General features: G+C 40.3%; 1 protein-coding gene across 1 annotated transcript in view; it reads right to left on the reverse strand.

The window, feature by feature from the left end:
- LOC311124594 (dixin-like) overlaps positions 1-22847 on the reverse strand; it is a gene marked incomplete at both ends in the record, with an annotated part of 55445 nt that overhangs the window by 18655 nt on the left and 13943 nt on the right. Inside the window, 5 exons of the mRNA XM_084198709.1 lie at positions 585-635; positions 741-794; positions 9679-9783; positions 14698-14748; positions 21887-21940. Of these exons, the coding sequence (XP_084054835.1) occupies positions 585-635; positions 741-794; positions 9679-9783; positions 14698-14748; positions 21887-21940 (315 nt within the window). The remainder of the gene's footprint in view (positions 1-584; positions 636-740; positions 795-9678; positions 9784-14697; positions 14749-21886; positions 21941-22847) is intronic.

The following is a 22847-nucleotide window of genomic DNA, read 5'->3' on the forward strand; positions in this document are numbered from 1 at the left end:
CTGTCTGTGTCTCTGTGTGTCTCTCTGTGTATGTCTCTGTGTGTGTGTGTCTCTCTGTGTGTATGTCTCTGTGTGTGTGTGTCTCTCTCTGTGTGTGTCTCTCTCTGTGTGTCTCTCTGTGTGTGTCTCTCTCTGTGTGTGTCTCTCTCTGTGTGTGTCTGTGTGTGTGTCTCTCTGTCTGTGTCTCTGTGTGTCTCTGTGTGTGTATGTCTGTGTGAGTGTGTCTCTCTGTGTATGTCTGTGTGTGTGTGTGTCTGTGTGTATGTCTCTGTGTGTGTGTGTGTGTGTGTGTCTCTCTCTGTCTGTGTCTCTCTGTGTCTCTGTGTGTGTATGTCTGTGTGAGTGTGTCTCTCTGTGTATGTCTGTGTGTGTGTGTGTGTCTGTGTGTATGTCTCTGTGTGTGTGTGTGTGTGTGTGTCTCTCTGTGTGTGTCTCTCTCTGTGTGTGTCTCTCTCTGTGTGTGTCTCTCTCTGTGTGTGTCTCTGTGTCTCTCTCTGTGTGTGTCTGTGTGTGTGTGTGTCTCTCTCTCTGTGTGTCTCTCTCTCTGTGTGTGTCTCTCTCTGTGTGTGTCTGTGTGGTATTACCTTCTGCAGCTGGTTCTCCTTCAGCAGTCTGTCCTTCTGTCCAAGTTCCTTCTACACACACACACACACACACACACACATACACATAAATGGACCATCCTACTCCCCTGTACATTACCAGACCTCAGTGAGAGAGATAGAGGATGTGTGTCTTACCTTACACTCACTCAGCATCCTGCTCCTCTCGTCCAACTTCCTCTGTAGCTCCGCCTACGACACAACCAACTGGGTCAATATGGATGGGAGTGTGTGTGTGTGTTTGTGTGTAGAAGGAACTTAATAGCTACTGCGGTGAGACAGGCAGTCCCACTATCAGTGCATATTCACTAAAATGATCTTGTCAGACTGCTTGTCGACCTGATAGCCAGCACACATCCATACACGTTCTTGTTTAAGAAGAAGTTGGTTTGATGTTGATGATAACCATCAAGGTTGGGATGTAACTGATTACATGTTACCAGCAAAAATATTGTAATGAAGTTTCAACGTTTATTGGCCAGGATACCACAGCTGTAAAACAGATACCACAGCTGTAAAACAGGACAGTGAAAATGCACAGGATACCACAGCTGTAAAACAGATACCACAGCTGTAAAACAGGACAGTGAAAATGCACAGGATACCACAGCTGTAAAACAGGACAGTGAAAATGCACAGGATACCACAGCTGTAAAACAGATACCACAGCTGTAAAACAGGACAGTGAAAATGCACAGGATACCACAGCTGTAAAACAGGACAGTGAAAATGCACAGGATACCACAGCTGTAAAACAGGACAGTGAAAATGCACAGGATACTACAGCTGTAAAACAGGACAGTGAAAATGCACAGGATACTACAGCTGTAAAACAGGACAGTGAAAATGCACAGGATACCACAGCTGTAAAACAGGACAGTGAAAATGCACAGGATACCACAGCTGTAAAACAGGACAGTGAAAATGCACAGGATACCACAGCTGTAAAACAGGACAGTGAAAATGCACAGGATACCACAGCTGTAAAACAGGACAGTGAAAATGCACAGGATACCACAGCTGTAAAACAGGACAGTGAAAATGCACAGGATACCACAGCTGTAAAACAGGACAGTGAAAATGCACAGGATACCACAGCTGTAAAACAGGACAGTGAAAATGCACAGGATACTACAGCTGTAAAACAGGACAGTGAAAATGCACAGGATACCACAGCTGTAAAACAGGACAGTGAAAATGCACAGGATACTACAGCTGTAAAACAGGACAGTGAAAATGCACAGGATACCACAGCTGTAAAACAGGACAGTGAAAATGCACAGGATACCACAGCTGTAAAACAGGACAGTGAAAATGCACAGGATACCACAGCTGTAAAACAGGACAGTGAAAATGCACAGGATACCACAGCTGTAAAACAGGACAGTGAAAATGCACAGGATACCACAGCTGTAAAACAGGACAGTGAAAATGCACAGGATACTACAGCTGTAAAACAGGACAGTGAAAATGCACAGGATACTACAGCTGTAAAACAGGACAGTGAAAATGCACAGGATACCACAGCTGTAAAACAGGACAGTGAAAATGCACAGGATACCACAGCTGTAAAACAGGACAGTGAAAATGCACAGGATACCACAGCTGTAAAACAGGACAGTGAAAATGCACAGGATACCACAGCTGTAAAACAGGACAGTGAAAATGCACAGGATACCACAGCTGTAAAACAGGACAGTGAAAATGCACAGGATACAACAGCTGTAAAACAGGACAGTGAAAATGCACAGGATACCACAGCTGTAAAACAGGACAGTGAAAATGCACAGGATACTACAGCTGTAAAACAGGACAGTGAAAATGCACAGGATACCACAGCTGTAAAACAGGACAGTGAAAATGCACAGGATACCACAGCTGTAAAACAGGACAGTGAAAATGCACAGGATACCACAGCTGTAAAACAGGACAGTGAAAATGCACAGGATACCACAGCTGTAAAACAGGACAGTGAAAATGCACAGGATACTACAGCTGTAAAACAGGACAGTGAAAATGCACAGGATACTACAGCTGTAAAACAGGACAGTGAAAATGCACAGGATACCACAGCTGTAAAACAGGACAGTGAAAATGCACAGGATACCACAGCTGTAAAACAGGACAGTGAAAATGCACAGGATACTACAGCTGTAAAACAGGACAGTGAAAATGCACAGGATACCACAGCTGTAAAACAGGACAGTGAAAATGCACAGGATACCACAGCTGTAAAACAGGACAGTGAAAATGCACAGGATACTACAGCTGTAAAACAGGACAGTGAAAATGCACAGGATACCACAGCTGTAAAACAGGACAGTGAAAATGCACAGGATACCACAGCTGTAAAACAGGACAGTGAAAATGCACAGGATACCACAGCTGTAAAACAGGACAGTGAAAATGCACAGGATACCACAGCTGTAAAACAGGACAGTGAAAATGCACAGGATACCACAGCTGTAAAACAGATACCACAGCTGTAAAACAGGACAGTGAAAATGCACAGGATACCACAGCTGTAAAACAGGACAGTGAAAATGCACAGGATACTACAGCTGTAAAACAGATACCACAGCTGTAAAACAGGACAGTGAAAATGCACAGGATACTACAGCTGTAAAACAGGACAGTGAAAATGCACAGGATACCACAGCTGTAAAACAGGACAGTGAAATTCGTACCTTGAGAGCTCTTTCCTACAATGCAGTGATAATGATAATAATAATAAAATGTTTAATTAAAATAAAAACAAGAACTACGATGTGAATTAGAAACATGGAAATGTTTGTATATACAGGTCAGGGTCAGTACCTTATTCAATATGCAGGGGTACTGGAGTGGTTGAATATGTGACCGACCGGCTCGATTTGGTCTTATGTAGCAACATTTGAAATTGTGTTTTTTACATTGGATAAAAGTATCAGCAGTTGAGGAACAATGGGAAAGTAATTCTGCTTTGAAAGTTGATAAACTTTTAACCATACTTTTGAGAAAATGTCCCTTGAATGTTTTGGTACACTTACTGGAGAGCTCTTTTTTGTCTACACCCACTCAGCATCGTTCACACCCTCTTAAGCCTTAGCCCCACCCATCTCTTTAAGGATTCACGTGAGGCCAAGCCTTAGCCCCACCCACCTCTTTAAGGATTCACGTGAGGCCAAGCCTTAGCCCCACCCATCTCTTTAAGGATTCACATGTGAGGCCAAGCCTTAGCCCCACCCACCCCTTTAAGGATTCACGTGAGGCCATGTGCTAAACAGAGTGAGTACGGTAGTGTTGTAAACAACCAAAGATTTCAAGACTAAAGGCTTATTCAATGTGCAGGGGTACTGGAATTGTTAAGGTAAGTTTATATATAAAAAGTGACTGGTATCAGGAGAATATAAATAATATATGGTAATATACTAATGGTAATACAGGTAAAAGTCAGTAAATTAGAATATTTTGAAAAACTTGATTTATTTCAGTAATTGCATTCAAAAGGTGTAACTTGTACATTATATTTATTCATTGCACACAGACTGATGCATTCAAATGTTTATTTCATTTAATTTTGATGATTTGAAGTGGCAACAAATGAAAATCCAAAATTCCGTGTGTCACAAAATTAGAATATTGTGTAAGGGTTACATTTTGAAGACACCTGGTGCCACAAAATAATCAGCTGATTAACTCAAAACACCTGCAAAGGGCTTTAAATGGTCTCTCAGTCCAGTTCTGAAGCCTACACAAACATGGGGAAAGACTTCAGATTTGACAGCTGTCCAAAAGGCGACCATCGACACATTGCACAAGGAGGGAAAGACACAAAAGGTTATTGCAGAAGAGGCTGGCTGTTCTCAGAGCTCTGTGTCCAAACACATTAATAGAGAGGCAAAGGGAAGGAAAAACTGTGGTCAGAAAAAGTGTACAAGCGATAGGGATCACCGCGCCCTAGTCAAGATTGTGAAAAAAAACCCATTCAAAAATGTGGGGGAGATTCACAAGGAGTGGACAGCTGCTGGAGTCAGGGCTTCAAGATCCACCACCAAGAGACGCTTGAAAGACATGGGTTTCAACTGCCGCATACCTCGTGTCAAGCCACTGTTGACCAAGAAACAGCGCGAAAAGCGTCTCACCTGGGCTAAGGAAAAAAAGAGCTGGACTGCTGCTGAGTGGTCTAAAGTCATGTTTTCTGACGAAAGCAAATTTTGCATTTCCTTTGGAAATCGAGGTCCCAGAGTCTGGAGGAAGACAGGAGAGGCACAGGATCCACGTTGCCTGAAGTCTAGTGTAAAGTTTCCACCATCAGTGATGGTTTGGGGTGCCATGTCATCTGCTGGTGTCGGTCCACTCTGTTTCCTGAGATCAAGGGTCAACGCAGCCGTCTACCAGCAAGTTTTAGAGCACTTCATGCTTCCTGCTGCTGACCTGCTCTATGGAGATGGAGATTTCAGGTTCCAACAGGACTTGGCGCCTGCACACAGTGCAAAATCTACCCGTGCCTGGTTTACGGACCATGGTATTTCTGTTCTAAATTGGCCAGCCAACTCCCCTGACCTTAGCCCCATAGAAAATCTGTGGGGTATTGTGAAAAGGAAGATGCAGAATGCCAGACCCAACAACGCAGAAGAGTTGAAGGCCACTATCAGAGCAACCTGGGCTCTCATAACACCTGAGCAGTGCCAGAAACCCATCGACTCCATGCCACGCCGCATTAATGCAGTAATTGAGGCAAAAGGAGCTCCAACCAAGTATTGAGTATTGTACATGCTCATATTTTTCATTTTCATACTTTTCAGTTGGCCAACATTTCTAAAAAATCCCTTTTTTGTATTAGCCTTAAGTAATATTCTAATTTTGTGACACACGGAATTTTGGATTTTCATTTGTTGCCACTTCAAATCATCAAAATTAAATGAAATAAACATTTGAATGCATCAGTCTGTGTGCAATGAATAAATATAATGTACAAGTTACACCTTTTGAATGCAATTACTGAAATAAATCAAGTTTTTCAAAATATTCTAATTTACTGACTTTTACCTGTATACTAATGGTAATATACTAATGGTAGTATACTAATGGTAATATACTACTGGTAATATACTGGTATTATACTAGTAATATACTAATGGTAATATACTAATGGTAATATACTGGTATTATACTAGTAATATACTAATGGTAATATACTAATGGTAGTATACTAATGGTAATATACTAATGGTAATATACTAATGGCAATATACTAATGGCAATATATTCATGGTAATATACTCATGGTAATATACTCATGGTAATATACTAATGGCAATATACTAATGGTTATATACTAATGGTAATATTTCCATGTAAACAGGAGTAATATTGACCAGTAGCATATATACTAATGGTAATATACTAATGGTAATATACTCATGGCAATATACTCATGGCAATATACTCATGGTAATATACTCATGGTAATATACTCATGGTAATATACTCATGGTAATATACTCATGGTAATATACTAGTAATATACTAGTGGTAATATACTAATGGTAGAATACTAATGGTAATATACTAATGGTAATATACTAGTGGTAATATACTAGTGGTAATATACTAATGGTAATATACTCATGGTAATATACTCATGGTAATATACTCATGGTAATATACTAGTAATATACTAGTGGTAATATACTAATGGTAGAATACTAATGGTAATATACTAATGGTAATATACTAGTGGTAATATACTAGTGGTAATATACTAATGGTAATATACTAATGGTAATATACTAATGGTAATATACTAATGGTAGTATACTAATGGTAATATACTGGTATTATACTAGTAATATACTAATGGTAATATACTAATGGTAGTATACTAATGGTAGTATACTAATGGTAATATACTAATGGTAATATACTAATGGTTATATACTAATGGCAATATACTAATGGCAATATACTCATGGTAATATACTCATGGTAATATACTAATGGTAATATACTAATGGTAATATACTAGTGGTAATATACTAATGGTAGAATACTAATGGTAATATACTAATGGTAATATACTAATGGTAATATACTAGTGGTAATATACTAGTGGTAATATACTAATGGTAATATACTAGTGGTAATATACTAATGGTAGAATACTAATGTTTATATACTAATGGTAATATACTAATGGTAATATACTAGTGGTAATATACTAGTGGTAATATACTAGTGGTAATATACTAATGGTAATATACTAATGGTAATATACTAATGGTAATATACTAGTAATATACTAATGGTAATATACTAATGGTAATATACTAATGGTAGTATACTAATGGTAGTATACTAATGGTAATATACTAATGGTAATATACTAGTAATATACTAATGGTAATATACTAGTGGTAATATACTAATGGTAGAATACTAATGGTAATATACTAATGGTAATATACTAGTGGTAATATACTAGTGGTAATATACTAATGGTAATATACTAATGGTAATATACTAATGGTAATATACTAGTAATATACTAATGGTAATATACTAATGGTAATATAATAATGGTAGTATACTAATGGTAGTATACTAATGGTAATATACTAATGGTAATATACTAATGGTAATATACTAGTAATATACTAATGGTAATATACTAATGGTAATATACTAATGGTAATATACTAATGGCAATATACTAATGTTTATATACTAATGGTAATATACTAATGGTAATATACTAATGGTAATATACTAATGGCAATATACTAGCAATATACTAATGGTAATATACTAATGGTAATATACTAATGGTAATATACTAATGGTAATATACTAGTAATATACTAATGGTAATATACTAATGGTAATATACTAGTAATATACTAATGGTAATATACTAATGGTAATATACTAATGGCAATATACTAATGGTAATATACTAATGGTAATATACTAATGGTAATATACTAGTAATATACTAATGGTAATATACTAGTAATATACTAATGGTAATATACTAGTAATATACTAATGGTAATATACTAATGGTAATATACTAGTAATATACTAATGGTAATATACTAATGGTAATATACTAGTAATATACTAATGGTAATATACTAGTGGTAATATACTAATGGTAATATACTAATGGCAATATACTCATGGTAATATACTAATGGTAATATACTAATGGTAATATACTAATGGCAATATACTAATGGTTATATACTAGTAATATACTAATGGTAATATACTAATGGTAATATACTAATGGTAATATACTAGTAATATACTAATGGTAATATACTAATGGTAATATACTAGTAATATACTAATGGTAATATACTAATGGTAATATACTAATGGTAATATACTAGTAATATACTAATGGTAATATACTAATGGTAATATACTAGTAATATACTAATGGTAATATACTAATGGTTATATACTAATGGTAATATTTCCATGTAAACAGGAGTAATATTGACCAGTAGCAGGATAGATAGATAGATACTGATGGTAATCAATGGACAATATTGTAATAGGGTAATCAATCTGTGGATGGTCTGTGGAAGAGGGAGAGCAGTAGATGCATTACCCTCCGTAGGGCCTGCCGGTCGCGGGCGGTGCAGTTGCCATACCAAACGGTGATACAACCAGTATGGATGCTCTCAATAGTGCAGCTGTAAAAGTTCCTGAGGATCTGAGGGGCCATGCCAAATCGTTTCAGCCTCCTGAGGGAGAAGAGACATTGCTGTTCTGGTGTGAGAGTACCATGTGAAGGACTCAGTGATGTGGACACAGAGGACCTTGACCCTCTCCACTGCAGCCCCATCTTATTATCAAATGATTGGCCAATAGAATGTTGGGAAGTGGTGGCCAATTTTCCCTTTGCCATAGTCTCAACAGGAAGCCTGATCTCCTGCCTCTTTTCGCGGCGTTTCCTCTGGGAGCCCGTAGATTGGATCTGAGGTACATAGAGAGCCCAGGGCGGAGGAGTCGGAGTCAAAGCCGAAGGTTAGTTAGTAACTGCCGATCTGATGTTCAAAAGTTTTTGTCGATCATAAGAAATTATAGCGGATACATTTAGCGAAAATATGAGATGAGTTACTTTTTTAAAAACTATTGTAGATGATTACTGCTTAGATTACTTTTTAATTCAGAAAGGATGTTTCTCAATGACATTCAAATCAGCATTGAAAAAAGTGCAAGTTGAAGTTTGTTCAACCTGAGCGAGTTTGACCACCAGTCAGAGACCACTATGATGACACCAATCAGAGACCACTATGATGACCACCAATCAAAGACCACTATAATGACCACCAATCAGAGACCACTATGATGACGACCAATCAGAGACCACTATGATGACACCAGATGATGACCACCAATCAGAGACCACTATGATGACACCAAATGATGACGACCAATCAGAGACCACTATGATGACACCAAATGATGACGACCAATCAGAGACCACTATGACACCAAATGTGTTTGAAGGATCCTTTCAGACTTCTTCTAAGGCCTCTTAAAAGGGAAATCAATCCAAAAGTAACTGATAGTAATCAGATTACCTTACTGAGTTAGGGTAACTAGTAACTAACGGATTACATTTAAAGTTACCTACCAAACTGTACCAAATAAGTGTGTTGCTCTTTTGACTCCTACATGGAGCAGACCTTTGCTGACAAGTTACTGAAATACCAGTCCCTCGTGTCACGTCTGGACAGCCCTGGTTATCAGTCAAACTTGTAGAGCTGGTATTTGGAAGTCTCGGCCATGTTCATAGGCTGACAGTATGTGGCAACTAGCGAGGTACTGCTCTGTGTTAGCTGCCATGGGCAGCCTAGCTGTATGGAGAAGAAGGTGCTTTCTCTATCCATAAGAGTCCATATATCCATGAACTATGAAATGCTTGAATTATTCTCACCTGTAATGTGATTTGTTGATTCAAATAACGTTTTAAAATGTGTGTGTATGTGAGTGAGTGAGTGTGTGTGCATGCGGTATGTGTGTGTGCATGTGAGTCAGTGAGTGTGTGTGCATGCGGTATGTGTGTGTGTCGTACGTTGAGGCTGGTGAGTTGGTCCTGGGTCATGCTGGATCTGAGCTGCTCCTGTTTCAGCTGCAACACACACTCCTCCTGGACAGACAATCTCTGCTGCTGTGCCTCCTACACACACACACACACACACACACACACACACAGACACAGACACAGACACACACACACACACACACACACACACACACACACACACACACACACACACACACACACACACACAGAGAATATTAGAAAATCAGCAGGGGATCAAATGCTTTTTTCCCTCACTGTAGGCCTTGAAATACATCCACAGGTACACCTCCAATTGACTCAAATGATGTCAATTAGCCTATCAGAACCTTCCAAAGCCAGGACATCATTTTCTGGAATTTTCCAAGCTGTTTAAAGGCACAGTCAACTTAGTTGTCACGTTTGTTCATAGCCGGGTCAGACCAAGGCGCAGCGTGATATGCATACATGTTTATTTGAAACGAATAAACAACGACAAAACAACAAACGAAACGAAACGTGAAGTCCACGGTACACAAACAACATACCTCACACGGAACAAGATCCCACAACCCACTAGTGCCAATACGCTGCCTAAGTATGATCCCCAATCAGAGACAACGAGCGACAGCTGCCTCTGATTGGGAACCACACCGGCCAACATAGAAATACCCATACTAGATAGAAAACATAGAACTACACAACATAGAATATACACACCCTGACTCAACAAATACGAGGCCCCTGAGTCAGGGCGTGACATTAGTGTATGTAAACTTCTGACCCACTGGAATTGTGATACAGTGAATTATAAGTTAAATAATCTTTCTGTAAACAATTGTTGGAAAAATTACTTGTGTCATGCACAAAGTAGATATCCTAACCGACTTGCCAAAACTATAATTTGTAACAAGACATTTGTGGAGTGATTGAGAAACGGGTTTTAATGACTCCAACCTAAGTGTATGTAAACTTCCGACTTCAACTGTACGTCTCGTGTCTGAGCTGTTGAATTTCGACTCTACTTTGTCTCTGTACAGATGTTTTGCCTGTTTGATTGCCTTATGGAGGGAATAACTACACTGTTTGTATTCGACCATATTCCCAGTCACCTTGCCGTGGTTTAATGCATTTCAGTTTTGCGCGATGCTGCGATCTATCCACGGTTTTTGGTTTGGGTAGGTGTTAACAATGGGAACGACGTCCCGTAAACACTCCCTGATTAACTCAGTCACCGTGTTTGTGTATTCTCAGAGGCAACCCAGAACATGTCCCAGTCCGCGTCATCAAAACAATATTGAAGCGTTGATTCCGATTGGTCAGACCAGCGTTGAATAGGCCTTTAGCACGGGTACATCCTGTTTGAATTCCTGCCTATAGGAAGGGAGGAGCAGAATGGAGTCGTGATCTGATTTGCCGAAGGGAGGGTGGGGGAGGGCCTTTTAGCCAATCCCGGAAGGGAGAGTAACAATGGTAGAGAGTTTTTGAAGCACGAGTACTACAGTGTTGATAGAACTTCGGCAGCGTTTTCCTCAAATATGCTTTGTTAAAATCCCCAGCTACAATAAATGCGGCCTCAGGATATGTGGTTTCCAGTTTGCATAAAGTCCAGTGTAGTTCTTGAGGGCTGTCGTGGTATCGGCTTGAGGGGGAATATACACAGCCGTGACTATAACCAAAGAGACTTCTCTTGGGAGGTAATGCGGTCGACATTTGATTGTGAGGTATTCTAGGTCGGGTGAACAAAATAACTTGCGTTCCTGTATGTTACTACAATTAAACTATGAGTCGTTAATCATGAAACACACACCTCCGCCCTTCTGCTTCCCAGATAGTTCTTTATTACTGTCTGTGCGATGTACTGAGAACCCAGCTGGCTGGACAGGGACAGTATATCCGGAGAGAGCAATGATTCCGTGAAACAGAGTATGTTACAGTCTCTGATGTCTCTCTGGAAGGAGATCCTCGCCCTGAGCTCGTCTACTTTATTGTCCAAGGACTGAACATTAGTGAGTAATATACTCGGAAGCGGTGGATGGTGTGCCCGCCTCCTGAGTTGGACTAGAAGTCCACTCCGAATACCTCTTCTCCGCCGGCAGCGTCTTGCAGCATCTGGGATAAGTTAAATTGCCCTGGGGGGTACGAACAAAGGATCCAATTCAGGAAAGTCGTATTTCTGGATGTAATGCTGGTGAGTTACCGCCGCTCTGATATCCAAAAGTTCTTTCCGGCTGTATGTAATAACACAAAAAACGTTCTGGGCTAATAATGTAAGATATAACAACAACAAAAAACGAAATACTGCAAAGTTGCTTAGGAGCTAGAAGCAGAGCTGCCATGTCTGTTGCTTAGGAGCTAGAAGCAGAGCTGCCATGTCTGTTGCTTAGGAGCTAGAAGCAGAGCTGCCATGTCTGTTGCTTAGGAGCTAGAAGCAGAGCTGCCATGTCTGTTGCTTAGGAGCTAGAAGCAGAGCTGCCATGTCTGTTGCTTAGGAGCTAGAAGCAGAGCTGCCATGTCTGTTGCTTAGGAGCTAGAAGCAGAGCTGCCATGTCTGTTGCTTAGGAGCTAGAAGCAGAGCTGCCATGTCTGTTGCTTAGGAGCTAGAAGCAGAGCTGCCATGTCTGTTGCTTAGGAGCTAGAAGCAGAGCTGCCATGTCTGTTGCTTCGGAGCTAGAAGCAGAGCTGCCATGTCTGTTGCTTAGGAGCTAGAAGCAGAGCTGCCATGTCTGTTGCTTAGGAGCTAGAAGCAGAGCTGCCATGTCTGTTGCTCAGGAGCTAGAAGCAGAGCTGCCATGTCTGTTGCTTAGGAGCTAGAAGCAGAGCTGCCATGTCTGTTGCTTAGGAGCTAGAAGCAGAGCTGCCATGTCTGCTGCTGAGGAGCTAGAAGCAGAGCTGCCATGTCTGTTGCTGAGGAGCTAGAAGCAGAGCTGCCATGTCTGTTGCTGAGGAGCTAGAAGCAGAGCTGCCATGTCTGTTGCTTAGGAGCTAGAAGCAAAGCTGCCATGTCTGTTGCTGAGGAGCTAGAAGCAGAGCTGCCATGTCTGTTGCTTAGGAGCTAGAAGCAGAGCTGCCATGTCTGTTGCTTAGGAGCTAGAAGCAGAGCTGCCATGTCTGTTGCTTAGGAGCTAGAAGCAGAGCTGCCATGTCTGTTGCTTAGGAGCTAGAAGCAGAGCTGCCATGTCTGTTGCTTAGGAGCTAGAAGCAGAGCTGCCATGTCTGTTGCTTAGGAGCTAGAAGCAGAGCTGCCATGTCTGTTGCTTCGGAGCTAGAAGCAGAGCTGCCATGTCTGTTGGCGCCATCTTGCTTGTTCCATATATACAATTTAAAATATTACATGACACTACATTTCATAACACTTTACCAAATACATTTAGTATGTTCCCTCAGGCCACTACTCCACTATCACATATTTACAATACAACATCCATGTGTGTAGAGTGCGTGTCTTATCATGTGTATGTGTGTCTGTGCCTGTGTGTGTCTCTTCACAGTCCCCGCTGTTCCATAAGGTGTATTTTTATCTGTTTTTTAAATCTGATTCTACTGCCTGATATGTAGTCATGGCTCTATGTAGTACTGTGCGCCTCCCATAGTCTGTTCTGGACTTGGGGACTGTGAAGAGACCTCTGGTGGCATGTCTTGTGGGGTATGCATGGGTGTCCGAGCTGTGTGCTAGTAGTTTAAACAGACAGCTCGGTGCATTCAGCTTGTCAACACTTCTTACAAAAACAAGTAGTGATGAAGTCAATCTCTCCTCCACTTTGAGCCATGAGAGACTTACATTAATGTTCCACAAGATTTATGAAAATGTTCAATTTCCACATGATTTATTACAAGATTTAGTTGAGGTTTAGGGTTTAGTGAATGATTTGTCCCAAATACAATGCTTTTGGTTTTTGAAATATTTAGGACTAACTTATTCCTTGCCACCCATTCTGAAACTAACTGCAGCTCTTTGTTAAGTGTTGCAGTGATTTCACTCGCTGTAGTAGCTGACGTGTATAGTGTTGAGTCATCCGCATACATAGACACACTGGCTTTACTCAGAGCCAGTGGCATGTTGTTAGTAAAGATTGAAAAGAGTAAGAGGCCTAGACAGCTGCCCTGGGGAATTCCTGATTCTACCTGGATTATGTTGGAGGCTTCCATTAATGAACACCCTCTGTTTTCTGTTAGACAGGTAACTCTTTATCCACAATATAGCAGGGGGTGTAAAGCCATAACACATAAGTTTTTCCAGCAGCAGACTATGATCGATAATGTCAAAAGCCGCACTGAAGTCTAACAAAACAGCCCCCACAATATTTTTATCATCAATTTCTCTCAGCCAATGATCAGTCATTTTTGTAAGTGCTGTGCTTGTTGAATGTCCTTCCCTATAAGTGTCCTGAAAGTCTGTTGTCAATTTGTTTACTTTAAAATATCATTGTATCTGGTCAAACACAATTTCTTCCAGAAGTTTACTAAGGGTTGGTAACAGGCTAATTGGTCGGCTATTTGAGCCAGTAAAGGGGGCTTTACTATTCTTGGGTAGCGGAATGACTTTTGCTTCCCTCCAGGCCTGAGGGCACACACTTTCTAGTAGGCTTAGATTGAAGATATGGCAAATAGGAGTGGCAATATCGTCCGCTATTATCCTCAGTAATTTTCCATCCATGTTGTCAGACCCCGGTGGCTTGTCATTATTGATAGACAACAATAATTTTTTCACCTCTTCCACACTCACTTTACGGAATTCAAAATTACAATGCTTGTCTTTCACAATTTGATCAGTTATACTTGAATGTGTAGTGTCAGCATTTGTTGCTGGCATGTCATGGCTAAGTTTGCTAATTGGCAATATCAGTGTCAGTTTTGTGATGAATGAGCCATCTGATTCAATGAATGATGGAGCTGAGTTTGGGCTGAGTTTGGGCTGAGTTTGCCTTTTTGCACAGAATTTCATGGTAACCTCCAGTCAAGGTTTGAATATTGGTGTGTGTGTGTGTGTGTGTGTGTGTGTGTGTGTGTGTGTGTGTGTGTGTGTCTCACCTTGACTCCCTCCAGGTTCCGTACCTCCTGTTTACAACGCAGCAGCTCTCTCTGTAACACACACACACACACACACACACACACACACACACACACACAGACACACACACAGACACACACACAGACACACACACACACAGACACACACAGACACACAGACACACAGACACACACACACACACAGACACACACACAGACACACACACAGACACACACACACACACACATTTTAGTCATTTAGCAGATGCTCTTATCCAGAGCAACTTCCAGTTAGTGCATTCATCTTAAGGTAGCTAGGTGGGACAACCACATATCACAGCCGTAGTACAATTTCCCTCAATAAACAATTTCCCTCAATAAACAATTTCCCTCAATAAACAAGTTTTCATCAAAGTCAGTGCAATTAGAAAAAGTGCAAATGTCTTTTGATAAACGGCGTCTTATTTGGCTAAATGGCTTATATTATTATTATTCATTATATTAGTGCTTTTTGGGGGGGGATAAGACAGATGTCAACACAACCACAACACAACCACAACACAACCACAACACAACAACAACACAACAACAACACAACCACAACACAACCGAGGCATTCCATGTCATTTTAGCAAGCCATGACACCCACTATCTCAGATTGTTCTGAAAATTGTTTCTGTAGTTAGACTGGCATTCCAGAATCATTATGTTGTTAAAATGTAACTTTATCTCAGAGAAATTAGGCAAATTGATTGCACCCAAATTGGCCATTTTAATTTATAGGATTCAGATACCAGTACCTAGTAATATTGTTATCAAAGACCTGACTGGACCCAGCACCTCACGGTATGGCTTGTTATATTGTCAGAAATCAGCCAAGATCTCAGAAAAAAATGTGTAGACCTCCACAAGTCTGGTTCATCCATGGGAGCAATTTCCAAAAGCCTGAAGGTACCACGTTCATCTGTACAAACAATAGTATGCAAGTATAAACACCATGGGACCACGCAGCCGTCATACCGCTCAGGAAGGTGACGCGTTCTGTCTCCTAGAAATGAACGTACTTTGGTGCGAAAAGTGCAAATCAATCCCAGAACAACAGCAAAGGACCTTGTAAAGATGCTGGAGGAAACAGGTACAAAAGTATCTATATCCACAGTAAAACGAGTCCTATATCGACATAACCTGAAAGGCAGCTCAGCAAGGAAGAAGCCACTGCTCCAAAACCACCATAAAAAAGCCAGACTACGAAAATGCAACTGCACATTGGGACAAAGATCGTACTTTTTGGAGAAATGTCCTCTGGTCTGGGTGGCAGCATCATGCTGTGGGGGTGCTTTGCTGCAAGAGGGACTGGTGCACTTCACAAAATAGATGGCATCATGAGGAAGGAAAATTATGTGGATATACAGTGGGGGAAAAAAGTATTTAGTCAGCCACCAATTGTGCAAGTTCTCCCACTTAAAAAGATGAGAGAGGCCTGTAATTTTCATCATAGGTACACGTCAACTATGACAGACAAATTTTTAAAAAAAAATCCAGAAAATCACATTGTAGGATTTGTAATGAATTTATTTGCAAATTATGGTGGAAAATAAGTATTTGGTCACCTACAAACAAGCAAGATTTCTGGCTCTCACAGACCTGTAACTTCTTCTTTAAGAGGCTCCTCTGTCCTCCACTCGTTACCTGTATTAATGGCACCTGTTTGAACTTGTTATCAGTATAAAAGACACCTGTCCACAACCTCAAACAGTCACACTCCAAACTCCACTATGGCCAAGACCAAAGAGCTGTCAAAGGACACCAGAAACAAAATTGTAGACCTGCACCAGGCTGGGAAGACTGAATCTGCAATTGGTAAGCAGCTTGGTTTGAAGAAATCAACAGTGGGAGCAATTATTAGGAAATGGAAGACATACAAGACCACTGATAATCTCCCTCGATCTGGGGCTCCACGCAAGATCTCACCCCGTGGGGTCAAAATGATCACAAGAACGGTGAGCAAAAATCCCAGAACCACACCTAGTGAATGACCTGCAGAGAGCTGGGACCAAAGTAACAAAGCCTACCATCAGTAACACACTACGCCGCCAGGGACTCAAATCCTGCAGTGCCAGACGTGTCCCCCTGCTTAAGCCAGTACATGTCCAGGCCCGTCTGAAGTTTGCTAGAGTGCATTTGGATGATCCAGAAGAGGATTGGGAGAATGTCATATGGTCAGATGAAACCAAAATAGAACTTTTTGGTAAAATCTCAACTCGTCGTGTTTGGAGGACAAAGAATGCTGAGTTGCATCCAAAGAACACCATACCTACTGTGAAGCATGGGGGTGGAAACATCATGCTTTGGGGCTGTTTTTCTGCAAAGGGACCAGGACGACTGATCCGTGTAAAGGAAAGAATGAATGGGGCCATGTATCGTGAGATTTTGAGTGAAAACCTCCTTCCATCAGCAAGGGCATTGAAGATGAAACGTGGCTGGGTCTTTCAGCATGACAACACACCGCCCGGGCAACGAAGGAGTGGCTTCGTAAGAAGCATTTCAAGGTCCTGGAGTGGCCTAGCCAGTCTCCAGATCTCAACCCCATAGAAAATCTTTGGAGGGAGTTGAAAGTCCGTGTTGCCCAGCGACAGCCCCAAAACATCACTGCTCTAGAGGAGATCTGCATGGAGGAATGGGCCAAAATACCAGCAATAGTGTGTGAAAACCTTGTGAAGACTTAAAGAAAACGTTCGACCTGTGTCATTGCCAACAAAGGGTATATAACAAAGTATTGAGAAACTTTTGTTATTGACCAAATACTTATTTTCCACCATAATTTGCAAATAAATTCATAAAAAATCCTACAATGTGATTTTCAGGATTTTTTTTCTCTAATTTTGTCTGTCATAGTTGACGTGTACCTATGATGAAAATTACAGGCCTCTCTCATCTTTTTAAGTGGGAGAACTTGCACAATTGGTGGCTGACTAAATAAAAATTTTCCCCACTGTATTGAAGCAACATCTCAAGACATCAGTCAAGAAGTTAAAGCTTGGTCGCAAATGGGTCTTCCAAATGGACAATGACCCCAAGCATACATCCAAAGTTGTGGCAAAATGGCTTAAGGACAACAAAGTCAAGATATTGGAGTGGCCATCACAAAGCCCTGACCTCAAGCCTATAAAACATTTGTGGGCAGAACTGAAAAAGCGTGTGCGAGCAAGGAGGCCTACAAACCTGACTCAGTTACACCAGCTCTGTCAGGAGGAATGGGCCAAAATTCACCCAACTTATTGTGGGAAGCTTGTGGAAGGCTACCCAAAACGTTTGACCCAAGTTAAACAATTTAAAGGCAATGCTGCCAAATACTAATTGAGTGCATGTAAAGTTCTGACCCACTGGGGATGTGATGAAAGAAATAAAAGCTGAAATAAATCATTCTCTCTACTATTATTCTGACATTTCACATTCTTAAAATAAAGTGGTGATCCTAACTGACCTAAAACAGGGAATTTTTACTAGGATTAAATGTCAGGAATTGTGAAAAACTGATTTAAATGTATTTGGCTGAGGAGTATGTAAACTTCCGATGTATTCAATCTTTCAATTGCTTTAATTAAATTGTGATCAGGATCACAGCTCTATCGCAAATGCAATCAGGGAAATACAAGCAACAAGCATATTCAGTTCATATTCTACCTGACTCATATTCAGCTCATATTCTTCCTGACTCATATTCAGTTCATATTCTACCTGACTCATATTCAGTTCATATTCTACCTGACTCATATTCAGTTCATATTCTACCTGACTCATATTCAGCTCATATTCTACCTGACTCATATTTAGTTCATATTCTACCTGACTCATATTCAGTTCATATTCTACCTGACTCATATTCAGCTCATATTCTTCCTGACTCATATTCAGCTCATATTCTACCTGACTCATATTCAGTTCATATTCTTCCTGACTCATATTCAGTTCATATTCTACCTGACTCATATTCAGTTCATATTCTACCTGACTCATATTCAGTTCATATTCTACCTGACTCATATTCAGTTCATATTCTACCTGACTCATATTCAGTTCATATTCTTCCTGACTCATATTCAGTTCATATTCTACCTGACTCATATTCAGCTCATATTCTTCCTGACTCATATTCAGTTCATATTCTACCTGACTCATATTCAGCTCATATTCTACCTGACTCATATTCAGTTCATATTCTACCTGACTCATATTAAATTCATATTCTTCCTGACTCATATTCAGTTCATATTCTACCTGACTCATATTCAGCTCATATTCTTCCTGACTCATATTAAATTCATATTCTTCCTGACTCATATTCAGTTCATATTCTACCTGACTCATATTCAGCTCATATTCTTCCTGACTCATATTCAGTTCATATTCTACCTTATTCATATTCAGTTCACAGTGTATATTCTACCTGACTCATAATCAGTTCATATTCTTCCTGACTCATATTCAGTTCATATTCTTCCTTACTCATATTCAGTTCATATTCTAACTGACTCATATTCAGTTCATATTCTTCCTTACTCATATTCAGTTCATATTCTAACTGACTCATATTCAGTTCATATTCTTCCTGACTCATATTCAGTTCATATTCTACCTGACACATATTCAGTTCATATTCTACCTGACTCATATTCAGTTCATATTCTACCTGACTCATATTCAGTTCATATTCTACCTGACTCATATTCAGTTCATATTCTTCCTGACTCATATTCAGTTCATATTCTACCTGACTCATATTCAGTTCATATTCTTCCTGACTCATATTCAGTTCATATTCTACCTGACTCATATTCAGTTCATATTCTTCCTTACTCATATTCAGTTCATATTCTACCTGACTCATATTCAGTTCATATTCTACCTGACTCATATTCAGTTCATATTCTACCTGACTCATATTCAGTTCATATTCTACCTGACTCATATTCAGTTCATATTCTACCTGACTCATATTCAGTTCATATTCTTCCTGACTCATATTCAGTTCATATTCTACCTGACTCATATTCAGTTCATATTCATCCTGACTCATATTCAGTTCATATTCTACCTGACTCATATTCAGTTCATATTCTTCCTTACTCATATTCAGTTCATATTCTACCTGACTCATATTCAGCTCATATTCTACCTGACTCATATTCAGCTCATATTCTACCTGACTCATATTCAGCTCATATTCTTCCTGACTCATATTCAGTTCATATTCTACCTGACTCATATTCAGCTCATATTCTACCTGACTCATATTCAGTTCATATTCTACCTGACTCATATTAAATTCATATTCTTCCTGACTCATATTCAGTTCATATTCTACCTGACTCATATTCAGCTCATATTCTTCCTGACTCATATTAAATTCATATTCTTCCTGACTCATATTCAGTTCATATTCTACCTGACTCATATTCAGCTCATATTCTTCCTGACTCATATTCAGTTCATATTCTACCTTATTCATATTCAGTTCACAGTGTATATTCTACCTGACTCATAATCAGTCCATATTCTTCCTGACTCATATTCAGTTCATATTCTTCCTGACTCATATTCAGTTCATATTCTACCTGACTCATATTCAGTTCATATTCTACCTGACTCATATTCAGTTCATATTCTACCTGACTCATATTCAGTTCATATTCTACCTGACTCATATTCAGTTCATATTCTTCCTGACTCATATTCAGCTCATATTCTACCTGACTCATATTCAGTTCATATTCTTCCTGACTCATATTCAGCTCATATTCTACCTGACTCATATTCAGTTCATATTCTTCCTGACTCATATTCAGTTCATATTCTACCTGACTCAGATTCAGTTCATATTCTTCCTTACTCATATTCAGTTCATATTCTACCTGACTCATATTCAGTTCATATTCTACCTGACTCATATTCAGTTCATATTCTACCTGATTTAGTGATTGAAATAACGACGCCATCCTCAGTACTCCAGCATTCGCCTACAGGCTATTATAGGCAACACAAGCATTTTCTTACCTCGAAATAGCCTCACTATTGTACATTTTAAATAAGCAAGCCACTCAGTTGTTCAGCTTCCATCTTGCCTAGGCTACCAGGCTAACTGAACTCTGATGCATCAGAGGCTCCTTTCAGCAGCTAGCGAAGCACACCACTGAAAAGTAAAAATACAACAACAAAAAACTCTTCTATTCAGTAGCCTATTGAAATGACAAATTAAATCACCTATTTGCGTTTTCATAACAGTTGGTAGCCTAGACACAACATAATGCGCTGAATATGGAACAATTCCTAGAAAATAACATTCGTTCTTTGAAGTTCGTCAATAGTTTTTTGTGCAGAGATGATGAGATCCTCTGTCCAACTTTCATCACTCAAACTCTCCTGTCGGATTTATCTCTAGATATGCACATGCGTAAAAGGGATGTATTTCCATTAGACAGCCCTCAAATGAGTTAAATCGACATCCATTGATGGAAAAGGATCTAGCGAGTTTAATAAACCTTGTGACATGCAAATGTCTTTATTACATCATGTAACGTCACGTAGCTCGCAAGAATGATTATTTAAACTTTCTCACTCATCATTATTCACGATTCATTCAGGACTATCTGTAATCATGGTAACATCCACATTCATGTAGAAGAGTTTAGAAACATATTCTATTCTTATTTACAATAAAAGTGACTCCAAAATGACACAATAGACTATTTACCTTTCATTTCTGTTGGGCACTAAATTATCTGAAACACAACCAAAACAAACAGCAAATGCATCCCAACAAGTTTGTAGAGTCACAAGCTTGATGTAGTCATTGCGTGCTAGGAAAATGGTACCAAACACTAAACTTTTGACTACTTTAATAGACATAAGTGAATTTGTCCCAATACTTTTGGTCCCCTAAAATGGGGGGGACTATGTACAAAAAGTGCTGTCATTTCTAAATGGTTCACACGATATGGATGAAAATACCATCATTATTAAAGCTGACAGTCTGCACTTTAACCTCATAGTTATTGTATCATTTCAAATCCAAAGCGTTGGAGCACAGAGCCAAAACAACAAAACATGAGTCACTGTCCCAATACTTTTGGAGCTCACAGTATGTCAACATTCCTTCTTAATTAGCTTTATAGCGTTCTGGAAAACGGTTAGTCTGAAAAACAGTATTTACCTTTAGCTCCTGAGCCTCCTCCATACTCTGTTCTAGACGACTACGAGTTACCACCTAGAGGGGGGGGGGGGGGGGGAGGGGAGAGGGGGGGGGGGGGGGGGGAGAGAGGCTGTGTGTGAGAAATAGGAAACACAAAGTTGATGAATACAGAGGGAAAATTGATACCGGTGTCTTTCGCACAAACACAAGATAGAGGGGGAGAGAGAGAGGGGGGGAGAGAGAGAGAGAGAGCGAGAGAGAGGAGAGAGAGAGAGAGAGAGGAGAGAGAGAGAGAGAGAGAGGGGGGGAGAGAGAGGGGGGGAGAGAGAGAGGGAGAGAGAGAGAAAGAAAAAGAGAGAGAGAGGGGGGGGAAGAGAAAGAGAGAGAGGGGGAGAGAAAGAGAGAGAGAGTGAGAGAGAGGGGGAGAAAGAGAGAGAGAGGGGAGAGAGAGGGGGGAGAGAGAGAGGGAGAGAGAGAGAAAGAAAAAGAGAGAGAGAGGGGGGGGAAGAGAAAGAGAGAGAGGGGGAGAGAAAGAGAGAGAGAGTGAGAGAGAGGGGGAGAAAGAGAGAGAGAGGGGAGAGAGAGGGGGAGAGAGAGAGAGGGGAGAGAGAGAGAGAGAGAGAGAGAGAGAGGGGGAGAGAGAGAGGGAGAGAGAGAGGGGGAGAGAAAGAGAGAGAGGGGGAGAGAGGCTGTGTGTGAGAAATAGGAAACGCAAAGTTGATGAATACAGAGGGAAAATTGATACCGGTGTCTCTCGCACACACACAGAGAAAGATAAATATGATCAGCACAGAGAACAAAGAGCTGTCCTAGAGAGAGAGACAGAGAGAGAGAGAGAGAGAGACAGAGAGAGGGAGAGAGAGAGAGAGAGAGCTGTGTGTGGGTGTTACCAGTTGTTGTCCTAGAGAGAGAGAGACAGAGAGAGAGAGAGAGAGAGAGAGAGAGAGAGAGAGAGAGCTGTGTGTGGGTGTTACCAGTTGTT

Source organism: Coregonus lavaretus (genome assembly GCF_964263955.1).
Source record: "Coregonus lavaretus genome assembly, contig: HAP1_SCAFFOLD_203, whole genome shotgun sequence".
Classification (NCBI taxonomy): Eukaryota; Metazoa; Chordata; class Actinopteri; order Salmoniformes; family Salmonidae; genus Coregonus; species Coregonus lavaretus.